The sequence below is a fragment of the Harmonia axyridis genome, chromosome 4 (assembly GCF_914767665.1).
Source record: "Harmonia axyridis chromosome 4, icHarAxyr1.1, whole genome shotgun sequence".
NCBI classification, from domain to species: Eukaryota; Metazoa; Arthropoda; class Insecta; order Coleoptera; family Coccinellidae; genus Harmonia; species Harmonia axyridis.
This window is the reverse complement of record NC_059504.1, coordinates 21,942,086-21,962,496: the sequence shown is the minus strand read 5'-3', so window position 1 is coordinate 21,962,496 and position 20,411 is coordinate 21,942,086. Positions and strand designations below refer to the sequence as shown.

Sequence of the window (20,411 nt, the reverse complement as noted above, 5' to 3'; positions counted from 1 at the left end):
CCTCTCATATAGCCTGTTATAGGTTTTTCCATTACTAGTTGGATAGATCAGGTTCTCGAGCTAGCAAGAACCATTTGGTTTATATCCTAACTCATCTAGGCCTCTGTGAAACCTCTTAGACTTGGACAAGCTAATTCTCTTCCAGCTAGCCTAAATTTCTCCTTTGAAACCCGTATACCCTGTGGGTTTTTCAACAACGAGCTTTTAAAGAAAGGGTTCTCGAGCTAGCAAGAACCACTAAGTTAATGTTTTCTATCCCGACTCTCTTAGGCGTCTTTGGATCCTCTCAGAAGCTTAGACTTTGGCTAGCGAGTTGTCTTTCATCTGGCAACTAGCCCAAATTCCTCCTTTCGAACACGTCTATCCTGTGGGGTTTTCAATTACGATGCTTTTGAAAAACGGGTCCTCGAGCTAGCAAGAAGCATTCAGTTTTCTATCCCGACTCTCTCAGGCGTCTTTGAATCCTCTCAAAAGCTTAGACTTGGGCTAGCTAGTTCCCTTTTATCTGGCAACTTGCCCAAATTTTACCTCTATAAAACACGTATAACTTGTAGGCTTTTCAATTGTGAGCTTGTACAGATCGAGTCCTCGATTTAGCAAGAACCATTTGATCAATGTTTTCAATCCCGAATGTTGGGGCTTCGATTCGTAGCATATGAGGGTGGCGCTTCCTAATTGGCATAGGAAATTCGAGATTGATCGCCGTCTGGAGGATTGAAAACTACCAAGCGAGTTGCTCGGAAGAGTGACTCGGGCGAGCAACCTAGGCGAGCGAATTCCCTCCGTTCTGGGCAACTAACCCAAATTTCACCTGTCATATAGTCTGCACGTTTTTCGATTACTATTTGGATAGATCAGGTTCTCGAGCTATCAAAAACCATTAGATCATTTGCTTTCCATCCCGAATCTTCTAGGCCTCTGTAAAACCTTAGACTTGGATTAGTGAATTCTCTTTCATCTGGCAACTATCCCAAATATCTTCTTTCAAACACGTATACCCTGTGGGGTTTTCAATAACGAGTATTTAAAAACCGGTCCCCAAGCTAGCAACAACCATTCAACCCCACTCTCTTAGGCGTCTTTGAATCTTCTCAGAAGCTTAGAATTGAGCTAGCAAGTTCTCTTCAATATGGAAACTACCCCAAATTTTACCACTTAAAACTCGTATACCTAGTAGGCTTTTCAATTGCGAGCTTGAAAAGATCGGGTCCTCTAGCTAGCAAGAACCTTTTGATCAATGTTTTCTATTTCGACCCTTCAAGACCTCTGTAGAACCTCTGAGAATCTTGGACTTGGACGAGCGAATTCTCATCCATCTAGCAACTATCCCAAAATTCTCCTTTCAAACACGTATACCCTGTAAAGTTGTCAATTACGAGCTAACAAGAACCATTCAGTTAATATTTTCTATCCCAAATCTATTAGACGTCTTTAAATCCTTTCAGAAGCTTAGACTAGTGAGTTCTCTTTCAACTGGCAACTAGCCCAAATTTTACCTCCAAAGCACGTATACCTTGTAGGCTTTTCAATAACGAACTTATAGGTCGGGTCCTCGATCTAGCAAGAACCATTTGATCAATATTTCCTCACCCAACTCTTCTAGGCCTTTAAGAAACCTCTGAGAATCTTAGACTTGCACGAGCGAATTCTCTTCCATCTAACAACTAGCCCAAATTTTTCCATTCAAACACGTATACCCTGTAAGGTTATCAATTACGAGCTTTTAAAGAACGGGTTCTAGAGCTAGCAAGAACAATTTAGTTAATATTTTCTATCCCGACTCTCTTAGGCGTCTTTGAATCTTCTCAAAAGCTCAGACTTGGGAAAGCGAGTTCTCTTTCATCCAGGAACTAGCCCAAATGTTACCTCTATAAATACGTTTAACTTGTAGGCTTTTCAATTGCGAGTTTGTATAGATCGAGTCCTCGATTTAGCAAGAACCATTTGATCAATTTTTTCAATCCCTACTGTTTGGGGTTCGATTCGTAGCATGTGAGGGTAGCGCGTCGTAAATAGTATAGGAAATTCGAGATTGATCGCTGTCTGAAACTAACCCAAATTTCACCTGTCATATAGCCTGTAGATTTTTAAATTACTAATTGAATAGACCAGGTTCTCAAGCTAGCAAAAACCATTTGATCAATGTTGTCTATCCCGACTCTTCTAGACCTCTGTGGAACCTCTGAGAATCTTAGACTTGGACGAGCGAATTCTCTTTCATCTGGCAACTAGCACAAATTTCTCCATCCAAACACGTATACCCTGTTGGGTTTTCAATTAGGAGCTTTTAAAAAATGGGTCCTCGAGCTATCAAGAACCATTTACTTAATGTTTTTCATCTCGTCTCTCTTAGGCGTCTTTGAATCTACTCAGAAGCTTAGACTTAGGCTAGCGAGTTCTCTTTCATTTGGCAACTAACCTAAATTTTACCTCTAAAGACGAATACCATGTATACTTCTCAATTACGAGCTTGTATATATCAGGTCCTCGATCTAGCAAGAACCATTTGATCAATGTTGTCTATCCCGACTCTTCTAGACCTCTGTGGAGGTTTTCTCGATTACTAGTAAGATAGATCAGGTTTTCGGGCTAGCAAGAACCATTTGATCATTTGATTTCTATCCCAACTCCTCTAGGCCTCTGTGAAAACACTGTGAATCTTAGACTTGGACGAGCGAATTCTCTTCCATCTGGCAACTAGCCCATTTTTCTCCTTTCAAATACGTATACCCTGTGGGGTTTTCAATTACGAGCTTTTAAAAAACGGGTCCTCGAGCTAGCAAGAACCATTCAGTTTTCTACCTTAGGCGTCTTTGAATCCTCTCAGAAGCTTAGACTTTTGGCTAGCAAGTTTTCTTTCATCCGGCAACTAGCCCAAATTTTACCTCTTAAATATGTATACCTTGTAGGCATTTCAATTACGAGCTTGTATGGATCGGGTTCTTGATCTAGCAAGAACTATTTGATTAATGTTTTTTTCCCAACTTCTAGGACTTTGTGAAAAAACTGAGAATCTTTGACTTGGACGAGCAAATTTTCTTCCATCTGGCAACTAGCCCAAAGTTCACCTTTCAAACACGTATACCCTATAGGTTTTTCAATAACTAGATTGAAATAATCGGGTTGTCGAGCAAGAATCATTTGATCAATTTTTCTATCCCGACTGTTCTAGGATTCTGTGAAAACGCTGAAATATTAGACTTGGACAAGCGAATCCTTTTCCATCTGGAAACTAGCCCAAATTTCTCCTTTCAAACAGTTATACCGGTGGGTTTTTCAATTACGAGCTTTCAAAGAATGGGTTCTCGAGCTAGCAAGAACCATTCAGTTAATGTTTTCTATCCCGACTCTCTTAGGCATCTTTGAATCTCCTCAGAAGCTTAGACTTAGGCTAGCGAGTTCTCTTTCATCTAGCAACTATCCCAAATCTTACCTCTAAAGACGTATACCATGTAAACTTCTCAATTACAAGCTCGTATAGATGAGGTCCTCGATCTTGCAAGTACCATTTGATCAATCTTGTCTATCCCGATTCTTCTAGACCTCTGTGGAACCTCTGAAAATCTTAGACTTGGACCAGCGAATTCTCTTCCATCTGGCAACTAGCCCAAATTAATCCTTTCACACACGTATACCCTGTGGGGTTTTCAATTACGATGCTTCTGAAAAACAGGTCCTCGAGCTAGCAAAAATCATTCAGTTGATGTTTTCTATCTCGACTCTCTTAGGCGTCTTTGAATCCTCTCAGAAGCTTAGACTTGTGCTCTTTCATCTGGCAACTAGCCAAAATTTAACCTCTAAAATATGTATACCTTGTAGGCATTTCAATTACGAGCTTGTATGCATCGGGTTCTCGATCTAGCAAGAACTATTTGATCAATGTTTTCTATCCCAACTTCTAGGACTTTGTGGAAAAACTGAGAATCTTTGACTTGGACGAGCGAATTTTCTTCCATCTGGCAACTAGCCCAAAGTTCGCCTTTCAAACACGTATACCCAGTAGGTTTTTCAATAACTAGCTTGAAAAGATCGGATTGTAGAGCAAAAACCATTTGATCAATGTTTTCTATCCCAACTGTTTTAGGATTCCGTGAAAACGCTGAAATCTAAGACTTAGGCTAGCGAGTTCTCTTTCATTTGGCAACTAACCTAAATTTCTCCTCTAAAGACGTATACCATGTAAGCTTCTCAATTACAAGCTCGTATAGATGAGGTCCTCGATCTTGCAAGAACCATTTGATCAATGTTGTCTATCCCGATTCTTCTAGACCTCTGTGGAACCTCTGAGAATCTTGGACTTGGACCAGCAAATTCTCTTCCATCTGGTAACTAGCCCAAATTTCTCCTTTCAAACAAGTATACCCTGTGAGGTTTTCAATTACGAGCTTTTAAAAAACGGGTCATCGAGCTAGTAAGAACCATTCACTCAATGTTTTTCATCTCGTCTCTCTTAGGCGTCTTTGAATCTACTCAGAAGCTTAGACTTAGGCTAGCGAGTTCTCTTTCATCTAGCAACTAGCCCAAATCTTACCTCTAAAGACGTATACCATGTAAACTTCTCAATTACAAGCTCGTATAGATGAGGTCCTCGATCTTGCAAGAACCATTTGATCAATGTTGTCTATCCCGATTCTTCTAGACCTCTGAGAATCTTAGACTTGGACCAGCGAATTCTCTTCCATCTGGCAACTAGCCCAAATTTCTCCTTTCAAACACGTATACCCTGTGGGGTTTTCAATTACGATGCTTCTGAAAAACAGGTCCTCGAGCAAGCAAAAATCATTCAGTTGATGTTTTCTATCTCGACTCTCTTAGGCGTCTTTAAATCCTCTCAGAAGCTTAGACTTGGGCTCTTTTATCTGGCAACTAGCCCAAATTTTACCTCTAAAATATGTATACCTTGTAGGCATTTCAATTACGAGCTTGTATGGATCGGGTTCTCGATCCAGCAAGAACTATTTGATCAATGTTTTCTATCCCAACATCTAGGTCTTTGTGGAAAAACTGAGAATCTTTGACTTGGACGAGTGAATTTTCTTCCATCTGGCAAGTAGCCCAAAGTTCACCTTTCAAACACTTATACCCTGTAGGTTTTTCAATAACTAGCTTGAAAAGATCGGGTTGTCGAGCAAGAATCATTTGATCAATGTTTTCTATCCCGACTGTTTTAGGATTCCGTGAAAACGCTGAAATCTAAGACTTAGGCTAGCGAGTTCTCTTTCATTTGGCAACCAGCCTAAATTTTACCTCTAAAGACGTATACCATGTAACCTCCTCAATTACGAGCTTGTATAGATCAGGTCCTCGATCGAGCAAGAACAATTTGATCAATGTTATCTATCCCGACTCTTCTAAACCTCTGTTGAACCTTTGAGAATCTTACACTTGGACGAGCGAATTCTCTTCCATCTGGCAACTATCCCAAATTTCTCCTTTCAAACACGTATACCCTGTGAGGTTTTCAATTACGAGCTTTTAAAAAACGGCTCCTCGAGCTAGTAAGAACCATCCACTCAATGTTTTTCATCTCGTCTCTCTTAGGCTTCTTTGAATCTACTCAGAAGCTTTAGACTTAGGCTAGCGAGTTCTCCTTCATTTGGCAACTAACCTAAATTTTACCTCTAAAGACGAATACCATGTAAGCTTCTCAATTACGAGCTTGTATAGATCAGGTCCTCGATCTAGCAAGAACCATTTGATCAATGTTGTCTATCCCAACTCTTCTAGACCTCTGTGGAACCTCTGAGTTTCTTAGACTTGGACGAGCGAATTCTCTTCCATCTGGGAATTAGCCCAAATTTTACCTCTTTCAAACACGTGTAACTTGTAGGCTTTTCAATTGCGAGCTTGTACAGATCGAGTCCTCGATTAGCAAGAACCATTTGATCAATGTTTTCTATCCCGACTGTTTGGGGTTCGATTTGTGGCAACGAAGGGTGGCGCTTCGTAATTGGTATAGGAAATTCGAGATTGATCGCCGTCTTGAAAACTACTGAGCGAATTGCTCGGAAGCGCGACTTGGGCGAGCAAGTTGAGCGAGCGAATTCCCTTCCATCTGGACCACTAACCCATATTTCTCCTCTCATATAGCCTGTAGGTTTTCTCAATTACTAGTTAGATAGATCAGGTTTTCGGGCTAGCGAGAACCATTTGATCATTTGATTTCTATCCCAACTCCTCTAGGCCTCTGTGAAAGCACTGTGAATCTTAGACTTGGATGAGCGAATTCTCTTCCATCTGGCAACTAGCCCAAATTTCTCATTTCAAACACGTATACCCTGTGGGGTTTTCAATTAGGAGCTTTCAAAAAACGGCTCCTCGAGCTAGCAAGAACCATTCAGTTTTCTATCCCGAATCTCTTAGGCGTCTTTGACTTTTGGCAAGCGAGTTTTCTTTCATCCGGCAACTAGCCTAAATTTTACCTCTAAAATATGTATACCTTGTAGGCATTTCAATTACGAGCTTGTATGGATCAGGTTCCTGATCTAGCAAGAACTATTTGATCAATGTTTTCTTTCCCAACTTCTCGGACTTTGTGAAAAAACTGAGAATCTTTGACTTGGACGAGCAAATTTTCTTCCATCTGGCAACTAGCCCAAAGTTCACCTTTCAAACACGTATACCCTATAGGTTTTTCAATAATTAGCTTGAAATACTCGGGTTGTCGAGCAAGAATCATTTGATCAATTTTTCTATCCCGACTGTTCTAGGATTCCGTGAAAACGCTGAAATCTTAGACTTGGACAAGCGAATCCTTTTCCATCTGGAAACTAGCCCAAATTTCTCCTTTCAAACACGTATACCGTGTGGGTTTTTCAATTACGAGCTTTCAAAGAATGGGTTCTCGAGGTAGCAAGAACCATTCAGTTAATGTTTTCTATCCCGACTCTCTTAGGCATCTTTGAATCTCCTCAGAAGCTTAGACTTAGGCTAGCGAGTTCTCTTTCATTTGGAAACTAGCCCAAATTTCACCTCTAAAGACGTATACCATGATTACCATGTAAGCTTCTCAGTTACGAGCATGTATAGATCAGGTCCTCGATCTAGCAAGAACCATTTGATCAATGTTGTCTATCCTGACTCTTCTGAACCTCTGTGGAACCTCTGTGAATCTTACACTTGGACGAGCGAATTCTCTTCCATTTGGCAACTGGCACAAATTTCTCCTTTCAAACACGTATACCCTTTGGGGTTTTCAATTACGAGCTTTTAAAAAACTGGTCCTCCAGCTAGCAAGAACCATTCAGTTAATGTTTTCCATCTCGACTCTCTTAGGCGTTTTTGAATTCTCTCAGAAGCTTAGATTTGGGCTAGCGAGTTCCCTTCCATCTGGCAACTAGCCCAAATTTCATCTCTCGAATGCCTTGTAATTGCGAGTTTGTATAAATCGGGTCCTCGCACTAGAAAGAACCATCTGATCAATGTTTTCCATCCCGACTGTTTTAGGACTCCGTGAAAACAATGAAATCTTAGACTTGGACGAGCAAATTCTCTTCCATCTGGCAACAAGCCTAAATTTCATCACTCAAATACGTATACCCTGTAAGTTTTTCAATTACGAGTTTGTGAAGAACTGGTCCTGAAGCAAGCAAGAACCATTAATATTTTCTATACCCACTTTCTTAGGCGTCCTTGAATCCTCTCAGAAGCTTAGACTTGGGCTAGCCCAAATTTCATCTCTCGAATAGTTATGCCTTGAAGGCTTTTCAATTATAGGTTCGTATAAACTAGCAAGAACCATTTGATCAATGTTTTCTATCCTGACTGTTCTAGGACTCTGCGAAACCGCTGAAAATCTTAGACTTGGACAAGCGAAATCTTTTTCATCAGGCAACTAGCCCAAATTTCACCTTTCAAACACCTATACTCCATAGGTTTTTCATTTGCTAACTTGAATAGATCGGGTCCTCGAGCTAGCAAGAACCATTCGATCAATGTTTTCTATCCCGACTCTTCTAGGCCTCTGTGGAACCTCTGAGAATCTTAGACTTGGACGAGCGAATTCTCTTCCATCTGACAACTAGCACAAATTTCTCCTTAGAATCACGTATACGTATACCTTGTATAAATCATCGCTACTCTCCTGAATCCAGGATAAGAAATTTGGCTCTAATGAAGAAGTGATTGTCGACGTTAAAGCATATTTCTAAATCAAAGAAGAACCTTCATACAGAAAAGAATTAGGGAAGAGTTGAAGTACATGTATCACTCTCGAAAGTTTCTACGTTGACGAATAAAGTCAAATTATCAAGGATAAATGTGGACCTCTGCCTTGATGATCCATTCTCAGTGCACCATACCGAATGATCATCCCAATGAGGACGCAGAACCTATCGAATCTACTTGAAACTTAGAGAAACAACTTTCACTAAGCTTCACCTCTGAATCTTCGATTCCCATACAGCCCAATAAAGTTTTAATTGGACACGGCTTGCTTACCACGTGTGAACGTTACAACGATTTAGAGGTAAACTATTCACCTCAATTACAACGATCATTTAAGCTCCGAAAATATTAGGGTTTCAACTCACCAACATCAACGGATCTTCTTGCGGCTGCGTCCATTCTGAATGTGGTGGAAGACGTTCTCCAAGTCTGGGGAGCATGGGGGAAGTCCCTATTGAGCGGTCTCGATTCGCTTCACGCATCGCTTTGCGGATTCTGGCCTCTTTCGGGTTATAAACATAATCTGAAATTGGAGAACTTCAATCAAGACAGGGATTCTTAATTCGCTACTCTGGTGGCCAGTTGCACCGTTTGCCTAAACATTGATTAAAAATTCAGACATTGATTACTTCATGATTTCTCTTGCACCATCTTTCAAAAGACGTTCAATGTGGCCTAATCACCAATTACACTAAACAGAAAAATTTGGACGATTAGTTTCAAACAGGGTTCTGCGCAACTCAAAAAGTCGAAACATATGACTTATTACATAACCATAAACATTATTTTTCTTTGATCATAACATAATTCTGTGTTTCTATGTTTGGTTTTGTGAGAAATTTCAAATAAATACCGGTAATCATCAAATGGTGCAAATCGGTAGAAATTATAAACATCGGTAAATACTAAACATTGATTGTGGAAGCAATGTTTATTTTTTGAATGGTGCAATTGACCCTGGAAATGTTATTTTATTTATTTAATAATTGCCGAGGCCAATAACAGAATGGGAAAATTAATATGCCAACAATGAAAACTAAAAATTACACACTCAAAATAAAGAATATTTTAAAACCTAAAATGAATCAAATGGAGCCAGGCATGAGCGAAAAAAACTGATTGTGAAAAAGCTCACACCTAACTACCCTCAGTGAAGCCGTGATCCAAGAATAGCCCTCTTATATCAGATTGATTGCAATGTTAAATATCCACAATATGCTGGATGGACATGTAGACAGTCATGACATTGGATACATTGTGGTCCAACGACAACTTAACATCTCGATTTTCGGGGTTTAAAATGAAAATGTGGAAAATCGCTCGGGGCCGTCAATTTCTGATTCAAGGGGGAACAACTTTTCCGCTCTTCGCATCCTCGTAACTGAAACCCCCTAACGGGGGGGAGTACAACCCCTTGATTTTGAATAAGGATGAGGGATGCTGTGATATCTCATTTTGAAGATCTTATGGAGTACTATGGGATCCTGAAATTTCGCTTCAAAATTTCTATCGATAACGAAATGACAGGTAAAATAGTGGAAGAATATAAAACTACTAAAGACCTTTGAAATGTGTCGGATACGAATAATATTCTCGAGATGAATTCCACATTGCCTCTTTCACTATCTTCTCTGTTATTTCATTGTCGATGGATATTTTGAAGCGAAATTTTAGGGTCAAATAGTACTCGATACGACCTTCAAAATGAAGTATCGAAGTATCCTCATCCCTATTCAAAATCAAGGGGTTGCACTCAACCCCGTTAGGGGGTTGAAGTAACGGGGATGAAAAAAGCTGAAAAGCTGTTCCCCTTCGAATCAGAAATTGACGGGTCCTAGCGGTTTTCCACATTTCCATTTTAAAGTCGGAAAATCCAGATGTTAAGTTTTCGTTGGACCAACTAGTATATACGATACAGATGCGAAAAAAAGAACGTTAGAGCTTGGAAAAGGAAGATAAAATGTAGTTGAACAGCGTACAGAAAGCGTTATCATTCTATAAAGTAATTCTACTCGCAATTAGTGTATTTCAGTTTACTGTAGACTTAGATGGTCGTTGTCTTGAAATCTCCACACTGGCAGAAATTCGTCGAATATATTCAACCTCATTCGAAATAGGTGATAGATGCGACAAAAAAAGATCAAAAAAACCCCAAAAACTGGGGAAATTTGAAGAAGAATATTTTCCTGTATTTCATTCTAGTCAGGCCATTAGGTAATGCCTTAGAGCAATGCTTTGAATCGTTTCCGGCTTGTCATTTTCAATGGTTAACCTTTGAAATCGTACTAGATGAGAAAAATTCAAATATTTTCATAGTTTACATTTTGGTTTGAGTGAAATATAAAAATTGAACAGAAAAATCCATCTAAACCTATTTCCTAGAAAACTAAAAAAATTTGTAATTTCATAACTGTCTGCTTTGTCTGAAGAAATGATATTCAAAACTAGAGCAGAAATTTACAAGTCATAAACTCTTAGAGCTCTAAACTGGAGGTGAGTATGTCAGTAATAACAAGTTCTGAACTGAATGTCTAATTTAAAGAAAATATATCTTTATCAATGATATATACAGGGTTTAATCAATTTTTATCTGCTTGGAACAATCTTACAACATTTTTAGTTCGAATTAATTCTTTGATTTTTATACAGTATACACCGTAAGGTTACTGCTTTTAACTAAAACTGGCAACTATATATATGATAAAATTTCAACATTCATAATCATAAATTGTGTGCCTACTTCCAATTCTAATTCAAATTTTGTGAAACCTTCATAAGCAAATTAAAAATATTTCACACTACGATATTACAATCATTCAGATCGTGTACTTCGTAATCTACATGAGTAAAAGAAATGTATATATAAATATCTTCAAGAACCTAAATTTACTTTAGCTGGGTTCAACCATGGAGAAATTGGTCTGTAACTTTTTTCCTCCAAAAAATGTTGAAATAATGAACCAAAATCGAATTTTTGAGAGTTCACAGCTCTTCTCATAAGGCATAGGATTACGACTATAATTATAATGTATTACCTAAAAACTCTAATCTCAATTATTCAGAAATGTTGTATAATTTAGGTATCATAACACCAAGGTATATTTAGATTATTTTTGTGATTTGAAAAATTCCATTTCAACTTAACAATTATAATAGGAATTTTGGAATTCGCAATTATTTTTTTTTATTAATTTCTGGATTCCACTCTAAAAATATTATTGTAGATTCCTCAAGAAACAAGAAAGACAAAATATAGTTATAAACTGAACGTAAAACAGAGTTAACGAAGTATGCGAAGATCAAACCATACAAAAGGGGGCGTATCCAACTTAGACGTCTCCGCGTTTATAACCGGAAAACAAAACCTGCAATCTCTAAATTCATTCAAATTATATTCGGTAGTTATTCGATTTCAGAATTTCGAAATATTGAAAAATCACTTTTTTCCATCTGCTGCATGACCCAACTAAAATAAAGCCTTCGCAGTGGTTTTCTGCACAAACTATGCTGAGTCTCAATCGTTGAGAAAATCAATCGAAAAAACATCTTCCAAATTTCAAAAAATATATATCTGATAAGGAGTATAGGTTGAGTTCTCAAGGATTTAAAATCATCATTATAAATTACCCGTTGTTGTATTTGTTAAGAGTGGTTCGTTTAATTTTATAAAAAATTTAAGCCTTCGAAACCCGTGGATCGGGTTCTCAAAATAGGGAGATAGCAACAGATTTTTGGTCTCTTGTTTACCTTGAAACTGCGGGGCTTGTTGCCAATGCTGCTGGTAATATTGCGAGTTGTAGTACCCTTGGTAGAAGGCATGACCATAATAATCTCCCCCATGATGGTACTCATTATTATCGTAGTAATCCGTGCGAAAGCCGTACGAACTCCGGTGGTACGGCACGTAGTTGCAACAGTCCATCCTGATGGAATCTTACGAAGAAACGGACCGCACGCAGATCAGGAAGATTAATATAAAAAAATAAATGTTTCCTTAGACGGATTTTTCGGCGAAAAAAAGTTTTGGCACTAACAGTCCGCACGTTGGTTCGTGTCGGTCGACATCGCATCGGCGACGTTGGTTTCGCGCCAAAATCGCGACTGAGGAGGACGTCGACGGCGGGCGTCTCAACTGGCGACGCCAGACGCCGTCGCCGACTGAGAGCGGCGTTGGAATCAATACGGTATTCGGACGCCGGGGACGGAGTGTGCACCTGAGCCGGAGAGGCGCGTCACGACGCCCGAAACACAACGGACAGCGCCGTGCCAGAGGGGTGAGAAGAGTCCGGAGTGTGGTGCCTTATTTTCACCAAAAATTCAAACATACATTTTTCAATATACAGTTATGTATGGATAATCCGAACAGAAAGTTGGCAGGACCCGTCAAGGGCGTAGACCTTTTTTTTTCTTGGGGGGGTCGAAAAAAAAATTTTTTTGACGACATTGTTTACTCATATCTATAACGTGAGAAATAGAGGTTTGATAACAAAGTTCGAACCAAATTTTACCAAATTACTCGAAATATTTTTTTTATTACCAATTCGGTTGTTCTTATCTTATACTGGGTGTTCCTGAATTGGAGTTACGAAGGAAAATGAGAGATTCCTTGGATAATTTTAAAAATAAAATGGCCGATAAGCATGAGCCCGCAAAAGCGTTTTAGAGATACAGGGTGTATCTTGTAGTCCTAAATTTTTATAATGCTTAACCAGTTTATCGAATCTTCATTAATCTTCGCTACAGAGTTGGTTAATAAGTACCAAAACTAATTAATTTATTTATCACAGCTACCTAACTGTATATAATAATTTTGATTTTCCTGAGAATAACTATAGAGAGCTGTTTGAATTTTTTTTCTCGAAATCGATTGCAGATACGACAAAACTACAACAAGCCAAAAAGTGTAGTGCTAAACCAGTGTTGCTTTTTCCAAATTTTTCTAAACTATCAGTGTTTCAGAAAAAAATAATTCTGGGGGAAAGAAGCGGGCACCCTTCAAGAAAAAATTCACCCTGTAGGTTTTCAATTGAAATTAGGATATCACAAGATGAAAACTTTAAATTGGAATATATATGCCAATTCTAGTTAAATTTCTTGTGAATAGAAGGTGCTATGAGCGAAAAACTTGAACTTCAACACCTGTATCTCAAAAACAAAGCGTTTGCGGACTCATGTTATAGGACTTTTTTCTTGAAATGATCCGAGAAATCTATAATTTTTATTTGTACCTCCAATACCCTGTGGATATAGTCAATTCAAAGCTGATGTCTTCACTAATAAATTGTACAACACAGCCCAGATAATTTTTCGATACGAATCACTCAGTTCAGTTCTTTGATTAATACATATTGAAATTTTGTGACTAGAAGATACAAAAAACCGAAAACAACGGTTAAGTGTAGGTATATCGATGACGAATTCAAAAATCACAGATGGCAAAAAAAGGCGATGCCGAGAAAGCGGATAGATGAAGAAAAATAATAAACCTCGGACAAAGACGAGCTCACGAGCTCGTCTTTGTCTTACTGACCTGTCGACTGTCGATTCAAAGGAAAGTGAAATGATCATAATTGGTTCATTTTATGGAGAAACTTTCGATCTTCTAAAATTTTTCATTTTGAAAATCTTGGAGGCGGTAATTACCCTTATTTCCCCCCCCCCCCCATTTCTACGCCCTTGGGACCCGTTTGGTTTATCAAATCATTCGGATTAGAGGAATCATATTGAATGATATCTATCATCCGAACATCGTTCGGATTATAGAAACATTTCTAGAGCGTGCAAACATATTTTCATAAAGAAAATGCTATACTTCATATAAAAATATATATTTCTGTCCATGAAAGACATTAATTGAATGATATGATCGCCTCTTTAGTGGGCACTTTCTGAACAACTTCATCTTAATTGTCAGAGCTTTAATTTTCTTCAGTGACATCAGCAATTATCTCTTCATCTTCCTAAAACTCTGTGCCTCAATTTTCTTCGTCATCACCTCATGTCCATTTTCGATTTTCTGTTTCATATATTGGTTCATAGTACGATTCACTTTATTCACTAATTCCATTGTATCAAAACCTTGATCTAGTCGTTTTCCTGATACTCTCAAAGGAATCAAATCTTCTGCATTTCATTTTTTGTTTTGTTTGTTGCTCATAACTTCTAACCAAATTGGTTTTCTACGAAAACATTCTTCTTCAAAGTTGTAGAGAAGTAAATTCCTTATAATTTTGTTTGTATAAACTTTTTTCTAAACCTAATATTAACCAAGATACAGCCGATCAAAATTAGAGGAATTTTCTTAAAATGAAAAAATTGGCAAAAAACGGAGGTTTTGGCCTTCTAACTATCAATTACCATCGGTTCTATGGTAATTATAGAAATTAATCAATATCGACATACTCACACATAGGGAGGGGATGTAGCTCTGACTAAGTTTCTGTTTTTGTGGAGTGTAGAAATTTCAGTGCTATCGTGGCATGTTATCACCTTACTGTAAATTACTATCAAGATCAGCTAGTTAAAATCAATAAATATTAACCAGGAAAAAATTTAAAGATAAAATTGTAATAATAATAGGTTGTAGAGCATCGGATTCGCCACAATTTTTGTAAACTTTTCCTAAACCGAGATGCACCCAATCAAAATTAGAGGAATTTTCTCAAAATGGAAAAAATTGCCAAAAAACGAAGTTGTATGATACATTCCTTGCCAACGCCAGTGAAGTATTTTTGGTTTTCAAAAATTGCAATGTAATCGATGCAGGGTTCCTGCTACATAGAGTGGTTTGGACGACGTCAAGCGAAGCAACATTCCAGTTAGTCTGCCAAAACTACTTGGACTACATCAAAAGGCACTTTGGGGGCAATATCATAGTGTTTTTTTTATGGTGATCCTAGTGGTATCAGCTACCAAAGCACCAAGGCATTAGAACGTTATCGGCGTTCCTTGCTGATCCCCTCTACTCAGTTTGTATTTCAGTGACAAACAAGATTAATTTTACAATTATATGGTGAAGGTTGAACTGGAAACCAAAGGAATCCAAGTCAAGCAGGCAGTAGAAGACGCTGATACTTTGAACGTACAGACTGCTGTTTCAGCTTCCGAGGACTACGACAGTGTAGTCATTACGGGGGAAGACGTTGATCTTCTAGTGTTGCTGAATGCTTGGGTTTTTCAAAGAAAAAATCTACTTCCAGAAAAGTGGAAAGAGCCAACCGTACTTTATTTTTTCCACTCTTTCAAACATGGGCTTTCAGGACATACTTTTCCTGCACGGTATAAGTTGATTCTAAAGCATCTCAACACCCTTTGGTATTGAGAAGAAGATGGTTATATAGAAGTATCAAATGATGGTTCCCAACACCACAACAATGGATGCTACACCAGAACCGCTCCGCATAGTACGCATAACTAGGTGCACCACCGCTGGCAGCCCCTGTAGAAATGCTAGTCTGATGTGCTCGGAAGTATTCAAGCACCTCTTGGGCACAGCATGCTAAAACAGACCTCAGCCTGATACCTACGAAGTTGATGGTGATGAGGAGAGTGAGAAAAATCTCACCTTAACACCTCTTCTAGACATGTCGATGGACCCCGAAGCAGGTGCAGCAAACCCCAAGTGCAACAAATTGTTTTGGCTCCAACACGTTTCTGTACATATAAATTGTATACCAATGCTTGTATAATTATATGAACTACCATTATTCTTATTCCAATCATTATTTTCAATTAATTCTTGCTTATTATTTATTGATTTCAACTGGTATAATCTTCACAAACAAATAAGATCAAAAGACACCCGGTATCTCGAAAACAAAGCTTTTACGGACCCATATTCATAGGACTTTTTTCAATTATCCGAGCAATCTCTCAAATTCCTTTATACCTCCCATTTCGGAACACCCTATATCGAAACATGGGTAATAAAAATGAAAGAACTGCATTTCAATTTATAAGAGATAACCAATATTTCTATGGTTCCCCAAGAACGCTAATTAATTTTTCTGAAAGAAGGATGCTTTTATTGAGAAAAGCATTATGTTTCAGATCCTTATTTCCTAAGTACCGATAACGAGGAAATATTCCGCATGCAAGTATTGTTATTTTTTCGTAATTGTCTATTCTTATTGCCTTCCATTCCCAGAGTCTGCATTATAAAGATCGGATTAAGTAGGGAACTGAAAACATCATTAGACCTGAATAATAGCGATATATAATGTTAAGGGTAGGCGGAGGGCCCGATGAAAATAAATATTCAACGTCTTATGTTATGTTTCATGAGATAAGTAAAAAATAAATCACAAAGGAATTGTTTTATGTACACTTCTATTAACGGGATTCCGAAAAATTACGGGCCCCCAAATATCAGGGGCCCGGAAAAAATCCCCCCGCCGCCACTGGTATTATTCGTAGTTTTTAAAATTATGTATAACATTATTGAGGGTTAATTTTTATTTCAATTATGCAGGCAGTATAATTAATCTCTTATAACGTAAAAAGTTATATGTATATTAGATGTACAACTTTGCTTTCGCCAATTTTCAATAGATGGCTGTAGCGGTAAATGGTAGTCGAAATAAATAGATCGTAGATGTCAAACAATAAGCTTAGGTATCTGTAAACATAACGCCATCGAAGTATTCGTCGATTTGTGTATGCATCATAAAGTTATTCTCGATTAAACATGTCAGCTTTCGAGCCAAATTCTCGTCATTTGCGGGAGGTTTTAATTTTTTGCTTCAAGAACGTGCCGAGAGTGGTTTCAACGCTTCAGGAACGGTGATTTTGATGTCGAAGGCCAAGAGGTGGAAGAGAGAAGGTTTTCGAAGATGCAAAATTAGAGGCATTACTTGATCACTCGTGTCAAACGCGCCAAGAATTGGCAGGATCATTGGGAGTGGCCCAACAAGTCATTTCAAAACGCCTGAAAGGCATGGGAATGATTCAGAAACAAGGAAATTGGGTGGCGTACGAGTTGAAGCCGAGAGATGTTGAACGGCGTTTGTTTGCTTGTGTACTACTTGCAAGGCATGACGAAAGGGATATCTGCATCGCATTGTGACTGGAGACGAAAAATGGGTTCATTACGATAATCCCAAGCGCAGAGAATCATAGGGATATCCCGGCCATGCTTCCACGGTTTCAAGGTCATGCTCGGTATTTGGCGAGACTAGCTCGGCATAGTTAATATGAGTTGTTAAAACCAACTGAAGCAATCTCAGGCGATTGTTATAGAACGCAATTAATGCGTTTGTGCCGAGCATTGAAAGACACACGGCCGCAATACAACGAGAGACATGATAAAGTTATTTTACATCATGACAATGCTCGACCCCATGTTGCGGAAGTGGTCAAGACATACTTTGAAACGTTGAAATGGGAAGTCCTACCCCACCCGCTCTATTCTCCAGACATTGCTTCCTCGGGCTATCACTTTTCAATCAATGGCTGACCAACACTCCTGGTCTTATGATGATGTAAAAATTGGATCGATTCGTGGATCGCTTCAAAAAGATGATCAGTGTTTTCAATAACGCGGTATTGGTACGCTGTCTGATAGAAGGGAGAAAGTAGTGGCCAGCGATGGACAATACTTTGAACCATAAATGTATAACCAGTTTTTTTAAATAAATCCTCGAATTTCGGAAAAAACGGCGGAAGCAAAGTTGTACGCCTATGTATTATCCATTTTCCATGCTTATTTAGTATTTCGCATCCTCACCAAGAATTAAGGTGTCAATGCTTGCCCTAAAATATCTGAGTGCTATATGAGATAACATATTTCACTTCCTCATTACCATGCATGATGTCATTTGGACTTAGTGGTTGCGAAAGAAGTAGCAAAATCTGCACAACGAATTTTCTTATCACTTATGAGCTCTGCATACCTGAGAGGTCTCACATAGGCCTAGGAAAGTCATAATACAAAAACTAGACATTTAGGCTATTGTCGTAAAGACTTCCAAGTGTTGATTTAGAATAATTTCTCTAATATTACTCGCTGTTAACTCTATTTACTCTTAATAGTTTCGAAGTTGAGATATTTTGAATATTCGATTCAGAATAAAGATGCGTACCCACGTTGTACCAACATTGGATTAGAAAATAAATAATAACGCGTTTATGTTTTTTTTATTAGACTGGTGCAAAATTGTCGTTTTTTCCTCTAAGAAGCAATAGAAACAGAAGTTTCTGAAACTAACGTGGTCTGGTTACGAAAGTGGCTGCAAGCGTTTATCCTGCAAAAGCGTATGCCGTCGATAATATCTCTCACATAGGCCTAGGAAAGTCATAATACAAAAACTAGACATTTAGGCTATTGTCGTAAAGACTTCCAAGTGTTGATTTAGAATAATTTCTCTAATATTACTCGCTGTTAACTCTATTTACTCTTAATAGTTTCGAAGTTGAGATATTTTGAATATTCGATTCAGAATAAAGATGCGTACCCACGTTGTACCAACATTGGATTAGAAAATAAATAATAACGCGTTTATGTTTTTTTTATTAGACTGGTGCAAAATTGTCGTTTTTTCCTCTAAGAAGCAATAGAAACAGAAGTTTCTGAAACTAACGTGGTCTGGTTACGAAAGTGGCTGCAAGCGTTTATCCTGCAAAAGCGTATGCCGTCGATAAGTAGGTCATCGTCCTACACGCACTAAGGACAGAGGCGTACCGTTACCTGCATCCTCTTCTTAAAATCGAACTGTTAAGTAGGTGAAAAATTGAGTTAGAAATAGAAGTCCATTGTCTTCGCAATCTTAATCAGTGAGTTAGCAAGATTTGATAACTTATGAACTACTGAAAATTATTAAGGAAAACCCGGACACATTATCATCAGCTCATTAACATTCAAAAACTATCCTTAAAATCGATTACCCCCTCATCCAAAATGCTCCCTTCATATTAGAAATACATTTATCATTTCTTGTTACTTGGAGTAGAAATATGCACCTGAATATTTGAATAGATCATTTCATTATTGCGCTTTATTTTACAAAAATGTCCAGCAAAGTATGGAGATAGTTATTTGGGGTGTTTCCATTACCAACAAACTTGAATTTCTTCGCCAGTAAGACTAACCTAATCAATCCTGTTATGACGTATCAATAATTAGTCATTAGTTCGGTAATAAAATAAGAATTAAGTACTTACATATTTTTGAATACTACATAGAAATTAAAAAGAGACTAAATGTTCCTTATTTTGAGCTACGCTTCTTTTCTTAGTAGATACAAATATACAGAATTAAAACTACGTTACAAATCTCAGAATTCGAATAAGTAACAAACTTTTCGAATCTTTCCGCACATTCCATATTTATTTGTTAAATACGTAAATTAACTCACTTGGATATTTCTTCTTATGTTCGTTATCAATTATCTTCGCCTTGTCGAAATACTTATTTTTCTCGCTGATTTCTAGGGATTTCCAACTGCAACCTAATCGCTTACTGATGTCTTTGTTCGACTCTGTTGGATATTTCTGCGCCATTATTTTTCTATTTGCGTTTGCGAATAGCATGAAGGCATTTGGTGGACGTGGAATTTTTTTAAAAGACGCGTTCTCAGCTTCCTCATCTAAAGTCAATAAAATAACGAAATAAACTAGAGTACATATACTAATTCACAATTCCTCAATGCAATAGGGTTTTTCTCCTTTCTTCTGGTTTTCTAATTGAATTCAATTTGCGAAGAAATGTATGAGTTTCAACAATTGATGCATACCTTTTTTACAGCAGTTCATTGAAAACACTCTCTCGAGAATCTTTCAAATAAATGTATTGTTGAGATTAACAATAATGTCTAAAATTATTTTGATTCCTGAATGTCATCAAAGTAGAAAACAATCACAAAACATTTGTCAAAGTGATTTTTCAGTTATCAACAATTTCGATCAGAAATTTGAAATGGAAAATATTTTCTTCTGCGATGAACTCGTATATTGTCCTAGTATTTGAGCAATCTCAAATACCAGTGATATAGACGATATAGGTAGTTATTTTTCAATAACAAAACGTTTCAAATTTCACGAAGATAGAAATATAAAAACTTCAAAAATGTTTTCATATCAAGAGTTCAATTCTGAATGAGATATACAGGTTTATATCGAATCAAAATGAGGAATAAAAATAATAAATAAATAATAAAAATAAAGTTAGGAGCTTTCAAGCGTTAGTTCATTCATGTGCCGATTATATAGTCTCCAAGGGCGCAATTGGAACTTGAATGAAAGATCGCTCG

General features: G+C 37.7%; 1 protein-coding gene across 3 annotated transcripts in view; it reads right to left on the bottom strand.

Annotated features, from left to right (window-relative positions):
• Positions 1-20,044, bottom strand: part of LOC123677628 (sex-determining region Y protein-like) — a 46,264-nt gene extending 26,220 nt beyond the window's left edge. For 2 of the 3 annotated variants that reach the window (XM_045614272.1, XM_045614274.1), the window contains exons 1-3: positions 19,896-20,044; positions 19,518-19,748; positions 8,532-8,689 (exon numbers count right to left, since the gene is read on the bottom strand). In XM_045614272.1, the coding sequence (XP_045470228.1) occupies positions 8,532-8,689; positions 19,518-19,748; positions 19,896-19,914 (408 nt within the window). In that variant the 5' untranslated portion in view covers positions 19,915-20,044. Of the gene's footprint in view, positions 1-8,531; positions 8,690-11,913; positions 12,331-19,517; positions 19,749-19,895 lie in introns of those variants that run through there. The other variant, XM_045614273.1, reaches the window with a different exon arrangement.
• Positions 20,045-20,411: the final 367 nt, after the last annotated feature.